Source organism: Macaca fascicularis, chromosome 12 (genome assembly GCF_037993035.2).
Source record: "Macaca fascicularis isolate 582-1 chromosome 12, T2T-MFA8v1.1".
In the NCBI taxonomy this organism is placed as follows: domain Eukaryota; kingdom Metazoa; phylum Chordata; class Mammalia; order Primates; family Cercopithecidae; genus Macaca; species Macaca fascicularis.
Genome location: NC_088386.1, coordinates 93,047,663 through 93,065,080, shown reverse-complemented (window position 1 = coordinate 93,065,080; position 17,418 = coordinate 93,047,663). Strand labels below are relative to the sequence as shown.

Below are 17,418 nucleotides of genomic sequence, written 5' to 3'. Positions count from 1 at the left end.
AGCAGAAGAGTCACTTGATCTGATTTACATTTAAAGCAATATTCCAGCTGTTGTGTCTATGATTATTTTCTCCTCTTGCTTGGTTCATTGCAGTCACCCTTTACTAGATACTTTGTGGAGTAAATTGAAATCATCAGCTACAAGGTTTGTCAAACATTTTGCAGTACAACACATGATGTACTTGTAGATTGAGGTGGTTCTGTAGCTGCATGGACAATTCTGTATCAATTACTTTCAAATACACAATCCTTGCTCTTCTTTAAATCTTAAATATTTCCAGTATTCAAGTAAGGTCTTCTTTAAAGCACATTTTCAGGCCAGGGACAGTAGCTCATGCCTGAAATTCCAACACTTTGGGATGCTGAGGCAGAAGGGTCGCTTGAGGCCAGGAATTTGAGACCAGCCTTGGCAACGTGGCGAGACCCCATCTCTACAAAAAAAATTAAACAATTAGCTGAATGTGGTGGCACACGCCTGTAGTCCCAGCTACTGGGGAGGCTGAGGCAAGATGATCACCTGAGCCCAGAAGTTTGAGATTGCAATGAGCTGTGATCATTCCACTGCATTCCAGCCTGGGTGACAGAGCGAGACCCTGACTCAAACCAAAAAGAAAAGAACATGTTAAATGACACCAAGGGGATACTATCTGCCAATTCCAGAATATGGGAAATTCTATAGGACAAGTCACCCAGTTTATTCAGTGAGAAAATATTAAGTAAAAAAGGAAGGGGAGGGGGAGACAGTTGTAGATTTAAAGGATGTAAAAGGCTTTATTTTGATTTTGTTTTGCGCAAACTAAATATAAAAATATATATATGAGACTAAGAAATTTGAAAGCTGGATACTAGATGATTTTAAGAAATTATTGGCCGGCTGCGGTGGCTCACGCCTGTAATCCCAGTACTTTGGGAGGCCGAGGTGGGTGGATCAAGAGGTCAGGAGTTTGAGACCAGCCTGACCAACATGAAGAAACCCTCGTCTCTACTAAAAATACAAAAATTAGCTGGGCGTGGTGGCACATGCGCATAATCCCAGGTACTCAGGAGGCTGAGGCAGGAGAATCTCTTGAACCCGGGAGGTGGAGGTTGAGGTGAGCCGATATTGCGCCATTGCACTCCAGTTTGGGTAACGAGCAAAACTCCGTCTCAAAAAAAAAAAAAAAGCCTTGATTACATTGTTAGTAAGGACTGTGTTACGATTATAAACACGTTTACTGATTGATGTCAAATTCACTGTAATTGTAGAACTAATTTTTTTAGTGGGCATTTTGCCCTACTGTCTATATGATGACATCTTTTTTGAGCAGCTAAATTTTAAATTGTATATACTTTATTTTGTGAATACTTCTTGAATGTGCTAAAGGTTGAGCTCTATGGTAGAGAGGGTTTTCTGGCTGGGCAACAGTGGTTTACGCCTGTAATCCCAGCACTTTGGGAAGCCAAAGCAGGTGGTTCACGAGGTCAGGAGATCGAGACCATCCTGGCCAACATGGTGAAACCACGTCTGTACTAAAAATATAAAAATTAGCCGGGTATGTGGTGGCACGTGCCTGTTGTCCCAGCTACTCAGGAGGCTGAGGCAGAAGAATCACTTGAACCCAGGAGGTGGACGTTGCAGTGAGTCAAGGTCACGCCACTGCACTCCAGCCTGGGTGACAGAGCAAGACTCCATCTCGAGAAATAAAAAATAAAAAAATTCAATTCAGGCCAGGTGTGGCTCACACCTGTAATCGCAGCACTTTGGGAGACTGAGGCAGGCAGATCACCTGAGGTCAGGAGTTCGAGAACAACATGGTGAAACCCCATCTCTACTAAAAATACAAAAATTAGCTGGGTATGGTGGTGCACACCTGTAGTCCCAGCTACTCGGGAGGCTGAGGCAGAAGAATCGCTTGAACCCAGGAGGCAGAGGTTGCAGTGAGCCGAGATCGCACTAAGAGAGGAGACCACCCCTCATATCGTCTTATGCCCAATTTCTGCCTCCAAAGAAAGAAGAAGTAAAAAAGGCAGAAATGAAATCCACAGGCAGACAGCCCGGTGCCACACCCTGGGCCTGGAAGTTAAAGATTGACCCCTGACCTAATCGGTTATGTTATCTATAGATTACAGGCATCGTATAGAAACGCACTGTAAAAATCCGTCTTGTTTTGTTCCAATCTAATTACCGGTGCATGCAGTCCCCAGTCACATGCCCTCTGCTTGTTCAATCAATCACGACCCCCTCACATGCACCCCCTTAGAGTTGTGAGCCCTTAAAAGGGACAGGAATTGCTCATTCAGGGAGCTCAGCTCTTGAGACAGGAGTCTTGCCAATGCCCCCGGCCGAATAAACCCCTTCTTTCTTTAACTCGGTGTCTGAAGAGTTTTGTCTCATCCTCCTACAGCGCCACTGCATTCCAGCCTGAGTGACAGCAAGACTCCACCTCAAAAACAAAATTAAAAAATTAAAAAATTCAATTTGAGTAGGCCAAAACTAGAAATTTCAGCAGAAGAAAATAAGATAACTACCTAGGCAAGGCCAGAAAGGATGACGACATACTTAGCTTTCCAGATACAGAAATACTTTTTTTTTTTTTTTTTTTTGAGATGGAGTTTCGCTCTGTCGCCCAGGCTGGAGTGCAGCAGGCTGGAGTGCAGTGGCGCGATCTCGGCTCACTGCAAGCTCCGTCTCCCAGGTTCACACCATTCTCCTGCCTCAGCCTCTGGAGTAGCTGGGACTACAGGCACCTGCCACCACACCCAGCTAATTTTTTGTATTTTTTTTAGTAGAGATGGGGTTTCACCGTGTTAGCCAGGATGGTCTCAATCTCCTGACCTTGTGATCTACCTACCTTGGCCTCCCAAAGTGCTGGGATTCAGAAATTCTTTTTTTTTTTTGAGACGGAGTCTCGCTCTGTCACCTAGGTTGGAGTGCAGTGGTGTGATCTTGGCTCACTGCAAGCTCCACGTCCTGGGTTCACGCCATTCTCCTGCCTCAGCCTCCTGAGTAGCTGGGACTACAGGTGCCCACCACCACACCCGGCCAATTTTTTTTTCTATTTTTAGTAGAGAAGGGGTTTCAATGTGTTAGGCAGGATGGTCTTGATCTCCTGACCTTGTGATCCACCCACCTCGGCCTCCCAAAGTGCTGGGATTACAGGCGTGAGCCACCGCGTCCCGCGGGATTCAGAAATTCTTATGTCAGGGAACTCAGAGTAGATCAAGGAAACAGATTCTTCCTGTTTATATAACTAGCCTCCGAGCCAATCCTAGAATTCCTCGTTTGCAACTTCCTGCCACATACAATGGTCCCCTACAGACACTATGGCCTACATTGTCCTCTTTTTCTAGAAGGTCCTGTGTCCTATTCTCACCCCCATCTCCTCTATCATTTTTACCTCATCTGTAAGACTGATCTGGTGTTACCCTATCCAGGAAATCTCACTGTAGGAGTAGATTAGAGGTTACCAGGAGTTAAGTGAAAAGGGGGAAATGGGAAGTTATTGCTTAATGATCCCAGAGTTTCAGTTTGGGTGATTAAAAAAAAACAAAGTTTGGATAGAGGTAGTGTTGATAGTCGTATTAACAGTTTGAATGTAATTAATGCCATTGAATTATATACTTAAAATATTTAAAATGCATATTTTGTATTATACATACTTTATCACACTAAAAGGGAGGTGTGGCAGCCAGCTATAGCCCATGGGTTGGAGACTGCTGTCCATTATAGATTATGGCCCGGGTGTTCACTTACCTCTTTCTCCACTCACCTGAGGATTCCTGAGGCTATTTATGTTAATGATAATCTAATAGCCAGATTATCTCCAGTTGTTATTCTTGCCATCTAAAATAAAAGCCCCTCCAATAATCATTCTCCTATTTATCCTCATTACTATACAGCTCACTGCTTCTTTTCCACTAACTTTTTTCCTCTCAAACCTTTCCTTTGTGCCTTCTGAACCCCCTAATCTGTGATTCATAAACTTCCCAAATCCTCAAAATACATCTTTTGTTATAAGCATTTTTTCCCTTTGATTTCTCCTTTTATATTTCAGTTGGGGCATTAATTGATATTTTTCAAAATTACCTGTGTGATCAGATTCTATTCTCTATTAATTTTATTTCAGGAAAGTGGAGGGGGTCATGTGTCTTACAGAGTTCAGAACAATTTCCTTGGCTGACTCTTGGCACCCTGTGAAGCTACCCTGAGATTCCTCTCTCATACGAGGCTGCTTATTCTTTCTCAACCATAGGCACATTTTATCTCACACTGGGGTGAGTAGCGGGGGTGACAGACCACACATGCTGTTGAATATTTGGATATGTTTCTTTCTTCTGACCATAGAACACTGGACACCTGTCTGCCTTCTCCCAGAATTCAGACGTAGCTGAGAAAAGAGGCTTTGAGATGTCACGCTTCTCAAAGTGTGGCCACCTGTACAGTTATCAACACTTGGGTTCCACTTCAAACCTACTGAATCAATCTCTGGAGTTTGGGCCCACCACCTATAATTTTAAGAAGCTCCTCAGGGGATGCCCTTAGAGTTTGAGAATCACTGAAAAGGAGGTTCAAACACACACACACACAGTGCAACTCTGACTCTGCTTTCACACTCGGAGGCTCCTGGAGAGGCATAGCCATTGATAAACTACCATAAAGAAAACAATACATTCAAAATTGTTTTCAATTAATCACCATTCCAAGAAAGAAAGGGGTGTTTGGCTGGGCGCAGTGGCTCACATCTGTAATCCCAGTGGATCATGAGGTCAGGAGGTTGAGACCAGCCTGGCTAACATGGTGAAACCTCGTCTCTACTAAAAATACAAACATTAGCCGGGTGTGGTGGTGGGCACCTGTAGTCCCAGCTACTCAGGAGGCTGAGGCAGGAGAATCGCTTGAACCTGGGAGGCAGAGGTTGCAGTAAGCCAAGGTCGTGCTACTGCACTCCAGCCTGGGCAACAGAGTGAGACTCCATCTCAAAAAAATTTAAAAAGGCGGTGTTTGATAACCCTTGCTACCGAGGTACTTTAAGGCCAAGAGAACAGGACTGATGTCTCCTTCACCTTCACTCTTCACTACTTCTCTCAGATCATAATTTACCCACTCTCTCATGAAAACCCAAACTTTTTTTTTTTTTTTGAGACAGTGTCTCGCTCTGTCACCCAGGCTGGAGTGCAGTGGCGCGACCTTGACTTACTGCAGCCTCCACCTCCCGGGTTCAAGCGATTCTCCTGCCTCAGCCTCCTGAATAGCTGGGACTACAGGCGCGTGCCACCACACGCCTGGCTAATTTTTGTATTTTTAGTACAGACGGGGTTACACCATGTTGGCCAGGATGGTCTTGATCTCTTGACCTCATGAACTGCCTGCTTTGGCTTCCCAAAGTGCTGGGATTACAGGCGTAAGCCACCACGCTCAGCCAGAAAACCCAAACTTCTTTAAGGTTTAGATTCTTGGGGCACAGTGTCACCATCTACTCTATTTCTGTATCATTGTCCATCTCATGGAAGGCACTTTAGGACACCTGTAGAGGATGCTATGTTGGGCTGCCCAGATTCCTTCCCCTTCCCCTAATACTAGAGCTATTGGAAGTTCTGTGGGTAACAGCTCTCCAATGCATCCCTCTCCAGGGATTGCTTGTGGCTAAAAGACAGCTGCCTCTTCCCTCCTCCTGTGGAAGCCAAGATCCAAATTCTTGTTGATATGGGAGAATAAAGTTCCAACCCCTTTACCTCAATTCAGGACAACTCTGAAGGGACACCTCATCACCAGAGTTCCTCCATCATTGCTTTAGGAATCTGTTGTAACTGAATGGCAGTTCAACTTCCTCCTCTGCCCAACCTGCTGCCTTTACTCTCCCACAGGTGTGGATCCTTACAGGAATCTTCCAAACTTGTTTTTTTTTTTTTTTTTTTTTTTTTTTGATACGGAGTCTTGTTCTGTCGCCCTGGCTGGAATGCAGTGGCGCAATCTTAGCTCACTGCAAGCTCTGCCTCCCAGGTTCACGCCACTCTCCTGCCTCAACCTCTCGAGTAGCTGAGACTACAGGCACCCGCCACCACGCCTGGCTAATTTTTTGTATTTTTAGCAAAGACGGGGTTTCACTGTGTTATCCAGGAAAGTCTTGATCTCCTGAACTCATGATCCACCCTCCTCGGCCTCCCAAAGTGCTGGGATTATAGGTGTGAGCCACTGCGCCCAGCCTTTTTTTTTTTTGAGAGGGAGTTTCGCTCTTGTCGTGCAGGCTGGAATTTAATCTCAGCTCACTGCAACCTCCGTTCAAGTGATTCTCCTGCCTCATCCTCCCCAGTAGCTGGGATTACAGGTGCCCGCCACCACATCCAGCAAATTTTTTATTTTTAGTAGAGATGGGGTTTTGCCATGTAGGCCAGGCTGGTCTCAAACTCCTGATCTCAAGTGATCCGCCTACCTTGGCCTCCCAAAGTGCTTAGATTATAGGTGTGAGCCACCACACCTGGCTGCAAACTTCTTTTTTAAAAAAACTTTTTATTTTGTTTTTAAGAGAGCTAGGGGTCTCACTATGTTGCCCAGGCTGGTCTCAAACTCCTAGGCTTAAGCGATCCTCCTGCCTTGGCCTTCCAATGTGCTGGGATTAAAGGCATGAGCCACCATGCTTGGCTGGATTCTTGCAAACTTCTTGCATGCAGATCTTCATCTCAGAGTTGGCTTCATGGGCAATGCAACCTGTGACAACTGGGATCCAAGAATTATCCAAGCAGATTCAAAAATGTGATTTTTAGATCTGGATCACCTGTTATCTAGCCAGCAATGAGGACTCTCTCACTGGTGGTAGGTAAAACATTAACAGCTTCTACTTAGATACTGGAGAAAGACAATGAAAGGCTGAGAGTGATTAATCCCCAATGTAGGTTAAATGTGAAAGCTGAAGGGCATCCTTGGCAGTATATAAAGAGTCTCGGGAGGCCAAGGCGGGAGGATCACGAGGTCACGAGATCAAGACCATCCTGGCTAACACGGTGAAACCCCGTCTCTACTAAAAATACAAAAAATTAGTCGGGTGTGGTGGCGGGCGCCTGTAATCCCAGCTACTCCGGAGGCTGAGGCAGGAGAATGGCGTGAACCCGGGAGGCGGAGCTTGCAGTGAGCCGAGATCGCGCCACTGCACTCCAGCCTGGGTAACAGAGTGAGACTCCATCTCAAAAAAAAAAAAAAATAAAATAAAATAAAAAATAAAGAGTCTCATCTCTGGCTGCTAGAGAGCAGAAAAAGCTGATGATTAGGACAAGGACCTTATATATATATATATATATATATATATTTGATTCCTTTAAAAATAACTTGCTGGGCATAGTAGCTCATACCCGTAATCCCAGGACTTTGGGAGGCTGATGCAGGTGGATTGCTTGAGCCCAGGAGTTCAAGACCAACCTGGGCAACGTAATGAGACATTGTCTCTAATTTAAATATTGTTTACATTTTTTTATTTTTAATTAAATTTAATTAATTAATTAATTTTGAGACTGAGTCTTGCTCTGTCGCCCAGGCTGGAGTGCAGTGGCATGCTCTCAGCTCACTGCAACCTCTGCCTCCCGGGTTCAAGCAATTCTTGTGCCTCAGTCTCCCGAGTAGCTGGGATTATAGGCACCTGCCACCATGCCTGGCTAATTTTTGTATTTTTAGTAGAGATGTGGTTTCACCATGTTGGCCAGGCTGGTCTATGAACTCCTGACCTCAAGTGATCCGCCCATCTCGGCTTCCAAAAGTGCTGGGATTACAAGTGTGAGTCACTGGCCGGGCGCGGTGGCTCAAGCCTGTAATCCCAGCACTTTGGGAGGCTGAGACGGGTGGATCACAAGGTCAGGAGATCGAGACCATCCTGGCTAACCCGGTGAAACCCCGTCTCTACTAAAAAATACAAAAAACTAGCCGGGCGAGGTGGCGGGCGCCTGTAGTCCCAGCTACTCGGGAGGCTGAGGCCGGAGAATGGCGTGAACCCGGGAGGCGGAGCTTGCAGTGAGCTGAGATCCGGCCACTGCACTCCAGCCTGGGTGACAGAGCGAGACCGCGTCTCAAAAAAAAAAAAAAAAAAAAAAACAAGTGTGAGTCACTGCACCTGGCCTGATTTTTATTTTATTATTTTATTTTTTTGAGATGGAGTTTTGCTCTTGTTGCCCTGGCTCTTATTGCTCTTGTGTAATGGCGCAATCTTGGCTCCCTGCAACCTCCGCCTCCCAGGTTCAAGCAATTCTCCTGTCTCAGCCTCCTGAGTAGCTGGGATTACAGGCGCATGCCACCATACCCGGCTAATTTTGTATTTTTAGTAGAGATGGGGTTTCTCCATGTTGGTCAGGCTGGTCTCGAACTCCCGACCTCAGATGATCCACCCACCTCAGCCTCCCAAAGTGTTAGGATTACAGGTGTGAGCCACCGCTCCAGGCCTGATTTTTATTTTAATTGAGACAAGGTCTCATTATGTTGCTCAGGTTGGTCTCGAACTTCTAGTCTCAAGCAATCCCTGCACCTCAGCCTCCCAAATTGCTGGGATGATAGATGTGAGCCACCACACCCCACCTAGGAGTTGGTATTAAGAGTAGCATGGCCCTAGGCCAGGTGCAGTGGCTCATGCCTATAATCCCAGCACCTTAGGACGCCGAGGTGGTCGAATCACGAAGTCAGGAGTTAAAGACCAGCCTGGCCAATATGGTGAAACCCCCGTCTCTACTAAAAATACAAAAATTAGCCAGGCGTGGTGGCATGCTACTGTAGTCCCAGCTACTTGGGAGGCTGAGACAGGAGAATCACTTGAACCTGGGAGGTGGAGGTTGCAGCGAGCCAAGGTTGTGCCACTGCACTCCAGCCTGGGGAACAGAGCAAGACTCCATCTCAAGAAAAAAAAAAAAAAGAATCACTATTACTGCTTTTTCCATTTGCCTCTGACTTCTCTGATACGGCTCAGCTTGGTACTGGCTGTCTTTTACAGGCCTTGGGTGAAAGTGGCAGATGCAGCTACAGAGATGAGCTCCATGATAGCAATGGGATGATGAGGTCCCACCATCACTACTTGCCCTCCTTAAGTAGTGTCAGTTTGGACCTTGTTTCCTACTTTAGTGATGCTTAACTGTCAGCAGCAAGGTGGCACAATTAGCATAAGGTCAGAATGGTTGACCTGCAGAAATACGTGATTCATACAACTGGGTATCCTTAGAGGCAAGATTGATGGGCAGTCTACAAGGGTACTGCTCAATCTATGCAACCAAGATAAATAAATATGAATCATCAGGAGGCTGAAGGCATTTGTCCCAATTTAAAAAAAAAAGTCATCTTCGGCTAGTTTCCAGACCTGAGGTAGTTTTCAGACCTAGAAATTTGAGTTCAGGTCATCTAATTGAAGGAGAAGCTAGGTCTCCAGGAAGGATTGTTTAACACTACAGTATTTGTTTTGTTTTCCTTTTTTCTTGTTTTTGTTAGTATTTGTTAATGATTCCCTTAATACTTCTCCAAAGGGAACTTTTGCTCTGGTACCTATACAATGGGAAAAGTGGAATAACCAAATATTTTAAGACCTGTGGGACACAAGGTCCAAATTGACATTGTTATCCAAAGTGTCATAATATCCTATTAGAGTGGGTATATATAGGGGCCGGGTCACACATGAAGTTCTCACCCACGTCTGGCTCACAGTGGCAAGGACCCACCACATCTTATTTCCCAAGTTCTCGAAGTTGGTTAAGGGACTCCTGCCTGTAATCTCAGCACTTTGAGAGGCTCAGGTGGGAAGATCACTTGAGGCTAGGTGTTCGAGATTAGCCTGGGCAATACGGCAAGATCCTGTCTCGACAAAAAATTTAAAAAGTAGGCAGGTGAGGTGGCTCACGCCTGTAATCCCAGCACTTTGGGAGGCCGATGTGGGTGGGTCACTTGAATCCCGGAGTTCAAGACCAGCTTGGCCAACATGGCAAAGCCTTGTCTCTACTAAAAATACAAAAATGAGCTGGGTGTGGTGGCGCACATCTATGGTCCCAGATACTAGGGAGGCAAAGGTTACAGTGAGCTGAGATCGCGCCACTGCACTCCAGCTTGGGTGAAAGAGTAAGACTCTGTCTCAAACAAAACGAAACAAAAAATCAAAAAGTAGCTGGGCATGGTGGTGTCCACCTATAATCCTAGGTACTCAGGAGGCTGAGTTGGGAGAATCACCAGAGCCCAGGAATTTGAGGCTGGAGTGAGCCACTGTACTATAGCTGGGGCGACAGAGCAAGACCTCATATCTAAAAACAAAGCAAAACTAAACTAAAGAAGTGGGCCTGTGGGATAAGAACTATGACATTGGGATTTATTAGGGAAACTGGCTCCTGCAATTTTGGAGACTAAGTTCCTTGACAGGCCATCTGCAAACTGGAGGCCCTGAGATTCTGGTAGGTCAGTCCAAGTCCCAAGGTTTAGACCAACGAAGACAATAATGTAACTCAGTCCAAGGCCAAAGGCCTGAGAACCAGGAGGAAGGTGTAGGGGTAGGGTGCTGCTGGTATAAATCCAGGATTCCAAAGGCTGAGCAGCTTGGGGTTGTTGTCCAAAAACAACAATAGAGGAAGGATGGATGTAGCCAGCGTTGGCGCATAAACTGACATTTTCACCTTTTCTCTGCTTCTGTTCTTCCTGGGGTCCCCATCAGACTGGATGGTACTTGGCCACACGGAGGGCGGATCTTCCCTACCTAGCCCACTTGTACTCACACGCTAATATCTAGAAATACCCATACAGACACACCACAAAAATAGCTTTACCAGGTTTCTAGGTATTCCTTAATCCAGTCAAGCTGACACTTAAAATTAACCATCGCATTTTTTTTTGAGACGGAGTCTCCCTTTGTTGCTCAGGCTGGAGTGCAGTAGCGTGATCTCCTCTCATTGCAAACTCCCCCTCCCGGGTTTAAGTGATTCTCTTGCCTCAGCCTCCTGAGTAGCTGGGATTACAGGCACATGCCACTATGCACAGCTAATTTTTGTATTTTTAGAGGGGGTTTCACCGTGTTGGTCAGGCTGGTCTTGAACTCCTGACCTCCTGGTCCACCCGCCTTGGCCTCCCAAAGTGCTGGGATTACAGGTGTGAGCCACCACGCCTGGCCAAAAATTTTATTTTATCAAATTTATTCTTTTACTGATGCTAATAAAAATCAGTGGTGGCTCACCCCTGTGATCCCAGCACTTTGGGAGACTGAGGCAGGAGGACTGCTTGAGGTCAACACTTTGGGACCAGCCTGGGCAATATAGTAAGATCTCATTCTACAAAAAACAAAATATTAGCTGGGTATGGTGGCCCATGTTTGTGGTGCTAGCTACTCTTGAGACTGAGGCAGGAGAGTCTCTTGAACCTTAAGGTCGAAGTTAAGTTGAGCTGTGATCAAACCACTGCCCTCCAGCTTGGGCAACAAACCAAGACTCTGTGTCAAAAAAACAGAAAAAAAATCCTTTGTGTCACCTGATCCAAAGAAGGGAGTCTGTGAGAGGGAAAGAGGGAGCAAGGCTGCAGGTCAGGAGTCACCAGGGACAGGTTATCTTAAGCTCTCAGTCCAGCGCCATTGTCCATATATCTCCCACCTACCCCTAGCCTCAGGAAAATGGCTCCTCACTGTACCCAAAGTAGACATGGGGTCTTTCTGCAAGAGGAATACACCCATACCATTTTCCTCCCTTCAAACGACCATAATGACCCATGGTATGGTTAGTATTTGGGTTGTAGGTTTATCACATGGCGAGGTACTCCTTTCTTTGTGATGGCTCTAACCTTGATAACTACCTGTTTTCCTGGGCTGCTTCCGGGACCCATCTTTCTGAGCCTTTCTTTTTCATTGTCGAAGTCCAAGATCAGTGTGACGGTACAAGGTTATGATATTTTAATTGATGTCTAGGAAAACAGAATGCATTCTGATCTATTAAAATTCCTGATTTAGGAATACCGTCTACGATTTAAGAGAAACATTTAATGAATGTTAATAATGACGATGAGTGGTTTTCTAAGAACCCATAAAGTTAAAAGGCTTTAAAAGGGTGGTAAGATTCTCACTGTGCAACTCAATAACGATTTGTGAGGCTCAACGAAATTCTTACCCAAATTATTTGCAATTATTAAACAGAAATAATGAAAAATGACCTTGAATTACAGGGCGAGAGATGAGACTGTTAAGACTGTCTTTGTAACTAAGCACTGTAAAGACTGAGACAGCTGCAAGGTGAAGTTTTCCTCGAGTTCTTCTGGTGAATTGTGGGAAAGGGATTGAACGTCTGAGGTCTCTTCCAGCTCTGAAACCGCAGTGTTTCGTACAGTGTTCATTTTTTTTTATGGGAGGGGTCTCGGGGTCTTGCTCTTTCGCCCGGGCTGGAGGTTGGAGTATAGTGGCGCGACACGATTACGGCTCACGGCAGCCTTGAACTCCTGGGCTCAAGCGATGCTCCCACCTCAGCCTCTAGAGTAGCTGGGACTCAGTGTCTGTTCTTAACTCCCCTCGTAGAACCCACTTTCCTCCAAGGCAAAGTTACTCACTTAAGGACCTTACGGCTTAGCCCGAGGATTTCCTGGGTCACCACGCAGGCGGCTTCAGGTCCCAACCGTGACTCCTCCCCCACCCACAATGCACCTCGCGGTTCCCTCTAGGTGGCAGCTGTGTCACGTGTCACCCGACGGAGCGCGCTTCTGTTTGGCGCACGCGCAGAGTGCAGCCCCCAGCTATTTTTTTCTCCGTGGCGGCGGCGACGAGCGGAAGTTCTTGGGAGCGCCAGTTCCGTCAGTGTGTTCGAGTGGACAAAATGGCGAAGATCGCCAAGACTCACGAAGGTAAGCGGTCTTTCCCTGCTTACGTGTTTTCTTGGTTGCTAGCTTACTAAGAGCCTTTCTTCCTAGGATTCTGCCTTTTCCTATGGTTTCTTTCATGGGAGCCGAGCCCGCGTTTCGGGGCCAAGGGTCGTCTCCTCCGCGCCAGCGGCGCAGGCCACTGCCCCGCGTAATGGCGTCCTCCTCTTACACCCCCGACAGGCGCTTTGTTCGGTGTTTGGGACCTGCTACTTCAGAGTAGCTTCTCTTCTCCGACCAGAGGGCCTTGTTTAAGCGGCTTCCTCAGCAGGATTCGTGGGCAAGGGATCTGGGAAGCGGGCGTGGGGAGAAAGTCTCACTCGCCTGTCGACAGTGTCGTCCGCATAGTTTATGCAGAAGAGGGTCAGAAAAGCACTGAAATACGGCATCCGCTTTTCCGGCAGGACTGAATCGAATTTAGTTAAACCGAGATTCCATTACTCCTGCCCCCGTGTGTGTTCAAGCGTCAGTGTTACTTGCTTATTTTTCTTGCACGAAACGATTTGGGGATAAAATCTGGTAGTAGTTTTCCCTCCCTTAGTCACTTTTAGTATAATATTGATCTTTTTCTTTGGAGACTGGTTATTGGAAGAGCCAGATGGAAAAGGAAAAGATAAATTACTTTCATTAACGGCCGAAGCTTTCAAACTAGTTGATCGTTTTATGGAATGCAGAGTGTGCAAATTAGGAAAACGTTGGGAATAGACTGGAGTTCATTAGGAAATATCCAGAGATGACAGGAAACGGGATCACTTTTCAGAAAAGACGAGGCATGGGAAGTTGGAACTGCATTCTTTGATTTCTGACTTGGAATCCGAGATTTTCACTGAGAACGAGACTTCTAATTCACTTTTGTTTCATATGTTCTTTCTGGGTATTTGGCTCAGCATTAGTCTGTGAAAGGTAACAGACTGAGGCCATCCAAAATTTTACAGTCAGGTAGGGGAAACAGATGTGTATGTCCTCATTCTCTCATGAGGCCAAATGCATGCTTAAGTAGAAGAACAAACAACATGTTCTGGGAACCTGGATAACGGAATTATTATGCTTAGGGTTATTTCACTGAAGAGGTTACATGTCCCTGTTTTAAAAGGATCAGTTTTAAATCGGGAAGGACATCTGAGCCTGAGAACATCTTGTAACAAGGTATTGAATCGTGAAAGGTGTGTTTGAGTAGTAGTCCACTGTGGCAGGAACAGTGGGTGCAAGGAGAGAAGAAATAAATGAATCTGTAAAGGTTGGTTTAGGACCAGAATATGAATGGCTTTGAATTTTTGGGTCACTCGGAGGACCTGAAGTCCAGCTTTCTGCTGTTTATCAGACATGCTAATGAATTGGCAATGGCTTTAATACCAGTATTATTTTAGGTATTTAGGATTTAAATGCTCTCTTAGTGTTCTTAGGCCTTATTATTTTTCTTTAGACTATCTCAAATATAACCTTTTGCAAAATAAGTAGAAAATATAAAGATGTGCTGTTTTTGTTCATTCAGGAGGTTATTCATTTGGGGATATTGATAGTATAGCTTTGATATTTATTGGTAGCATAAGATGCTCTCAAACAGGAAAATCAAAGTTTTGATCAGTTTTCCTGAATTTTTTAGAAACCCAGCTAAAAGCTTTGGTCTATTGCTATTCATTGTCCAAACTTGTTATTTTTGAGATTATTCTATCAATGTGAATTAAGTGATGCCATAAGAAAATAGCAGAACATTCAATACTTGAACACTGTCTGTGCCCATCCCTATGGGTTATAAGTCAGGGGATAATAAATGTTTAGTAGAAATACACATAATACTGACATAGCTTCTTGCTTCCTTCCTAATGACATTTTCTTGGTGGAACTCTAATTATTCATGGTCCATCACTGTTTTCTCTTGTTAAGCCATTTTTGATAAACTGAAGCAGAATTAATGCTTTTAGGGGCAGTGCTGCCATAGCACTCAGTATAAATGTTATATTACTTAGAGTAGTCTATTGTGTTAAGATTTTCTCTTCTACTTAGCTCCAAGATTGAGATAAACTGGTAACTATTTATTTATTTTGCTGTCATATTCTTTCCAAACATTTATTTTATTTATTTTTTTTTTTTGAGATAGAGTCTTGCTCTGTTGCCCAGGCTGAAGTGCAGTGGTGCAATCTCAGCTCACAGCAACCTCCACCTTTTAGGTTCAAGCTATTCTCCTGCTTCAGCCTCCAGAGTACTGGGATCACAGGCATGCGCCACCACACCTGACTGATTTTTGTAGTTTTAGAGACAGGGTTTCGCCATGTTGGCCAGGCTGGTCTCAAACTCTTGACCACAAGTGATCCTCCCACCTCGGCCTCCCAAAGTGCTGGGATTGCTGGCATGAGCCACAATGCCTGAACCCTTTCAAACATTTCTATTAGGATCAGGCCTCACATCCTCTTTAACCAATCTGATTATATTTTACCCTGGCCAATGTGGCTTATGCTTTCCAGGATTGAAATATAAAAAGAGCTGGACTTACTCAAATCAGATAAAATCTTTTAGATCTTTCCGCATATTAAATTGTGTCAGGTGTATGGTTATGAATATGCATAATCTTGCCATCCAGCAGTTCTTCAGATACTGCTGACTTTGGCAAACAAATAGGGAACACATATTCTTCTCTGTTTTGTAAGGGGAAAAATGGGTTAATCAAAAATCCTGTGTATCAGCTTGTTTTGCCACTAATCCTTTGAATTAGATTTTTTGGTACATCACCAAGCTGAAAAAGTTTTTTCCCTAATTCTTTGCTTGATGAGTGGCTGGAATAGTTATAGTTTTGTTATTGTGTATCTTGCTGATGTATTTTTTTTTCCTGGGTTTATTTTTATTTTTATTTTATTTTATTTTTTATTTTTTTGAGACAGAGTCTCGCTCTGTCACCCAGGCTGGAGTGCAGTGACCGGATCTCAGCTCACTGCAAGCTCTGCCTCCCAGGTTTACGCCATTTTCCTGCCTCAGCCTCCCGAGTAGCTGGGACTACAGGCGCCCGCCACCTCGCCCGGCTAGTTTTTTTGTACTTTTTAGTAGAGACGGGGTTTCACCGTGTTTGCCAGGATGGTCTCCATCTCCTGACCTCATGATCCGCCCATCTCAGCCTCCCAAAGTGCTGGGATTACAGGCTTGAGCCACCGCGCCCGGCCTTCCTGTGTTTATTTTTAAGACTGGGTCTTGCCCTGTTGCCCAGGTTGGAGTACAGTGGCGTGATCATAGGTCACTTAACCTACAACTGCTGGGCTCAAGCGATCCTCCCATTTCAACCTCCCAAGTAGCTGCAACTACAGGTGTGTGCCACCATGCCTGGCTAATTTTTACAATTGTTTTTTAGATATGGGATCTTGCTATGTTACCCAGGCTGATCTCGGAACTCCTGGGCTCAAGCAGTCCTCCTGTCTTGGCCTCCCACCGTGCTAGGATTACAGGTGTGAGCCACAATGCCTGGCCTTGAATTTTTTTTTTAATAGAATTAATCATTTGGGAATCAATTTATCAGTATTGTTTGTAGTGCTCAGTAAAATGATTTATATTATAGTTAGTTCTCCTGTTGCAGTTTTGTTTAATGAAAAAGTTGAGGGTTGGGATTCAGAATATACTTCCTGTTTTTCTGTGATGTCTTTTAGAAGTCTCGTATTTGGGAAATACTTGTTCACCAGTTACGTCTGGCTGAAGGAGAATAGATATCACTTAGGGACCACACTAAAAGGTGTAGGTGAGAGATTTAACATCTGAGGGCAGTATCTCTGTAATGTGTAATGAGCAGTGATTAGAACATTGAACATAATCCAGATGAAAAATGAAAAATAAAGAAGCATCAAGGAGGAAGAAGTGCTATAAGTTGGGTTTAGCATGATCTAAGGCTTAGAAAGAAGAAAAGGGTTGGTGACGGTGTTTCACACCAATAATCTCAGCACTTTCGGAGGCTGAAGTGGCTGGATCACCCGAGGTCTGGAGTTCCAGACCAGCCTGGCCAACATGGTGAAACCCCCTATACTAAAAATACAAAAAAAATTATCCGGGCATGGTGACGTGCGCCTGTGATCCCAGCTACTCAGGAGGCTGAGGCAGGAGAATCGCTTGAACCTAGGAGGCGGAGTTTGCAGTGAGCTGAGATCACGCCACTGCACTCCAGCCTGGGCGACTGAGTGAAACTCTTGTCTCAGGAAAAAAAAAAAAAAGAAAAGGCACAGGAGGGGAGATCAGAGGGACAGAATTGGTGGGGAGCAGTTAAATAGTTGTATCAGATGTGACCTTCTGCTATCAGTGGTATGAGTTGTTTTTCTCAAGAGTTTGATATGTAGGTCTGAGTTTTAAAATACAGGAGGCCAGGGGTTGCTCACGCATATAATCCCAGCACTTTGGGAAGTCAAGACAAGGATTGCTTGAGACTGCAAACATACAGAAAAGTAGAGAGCGGCTGGCGCAGTGGCATGCCTGGGCAGATGGCTTGAGCTCAGGAGTTCAAGATTGGCCGGGCAATATGGTAAGACCCTGTCTCTACAAAAAAAAAATACAAGTTAGCCAGGTGTGGTGGTGTGTGCCTGTAGTCCCAGCTACTTGGGAGGCTGAGGTGGGAGAATCTCTCTTGAGCCCAGGAGATTGAGG

The 17,418-nt window shown here is 45.1% G+C and overlaps 1 protein-coding gene and 1 long non-coding RNA gene across 7 annotated transcripts in view; one reads left to right on the top strand and one right to left on the bottom strand.

The window, feature by feature from the left end:
• Positions 1-192: 192 nt before the first annotated feature.
• On the bottom strand, positions 193-12,582 carry LOC135966589 (uncharacterized). Of its 4 annotated transcripts, none has more exons than XR_012421341.1 (3): positions 12,502-12,582; positions 517-592; positions 193-430 (listed from the first exon to the last, which is right to left on the bottom strand). It is a non-coding gene; the product is annotated as an uncharacterized lncRNA (long non-coding RNA). The 4 variants fall into 4 exon arrangements; XR_012421343.1 differs by lacking the exon at positions 517-592 and adding an exon at positions 11,758-11,865 and having other exon boundaries at positions 302-430; XR_012421342.1 differs by lacking the exons at positions 193-430; positions 517-592 and adding exons at positions 1,002-1,138; positions 11,758-11,865.
• A 153-nt stretch (positions 12,583-12,735) lies between these two features.
• The window catches only part of SF3B1 (splicing factor 3b subunit 1), a 49,573-nt gene continuing 44,890 nt past the window's right edge, over positions 12,736-17,418 (top strand). For all 3 annotated transcript variants that reach the window (XR_012421338.1, XR_012421339.1, XM_045367427.3), the window contains exon 1: positions 12,736-12,792. Coding sequence is in view for 1 of the 3 variants with exons in the window: in XM_045367427.3 (XP_045223362.1) it covers positions 12,765-12,792 (28 nt within the window). In the remaining 2 variants the exon portion in view is untranslated. The remainder of the gene's footprint in view (positions 12,793-17,418) is intronic.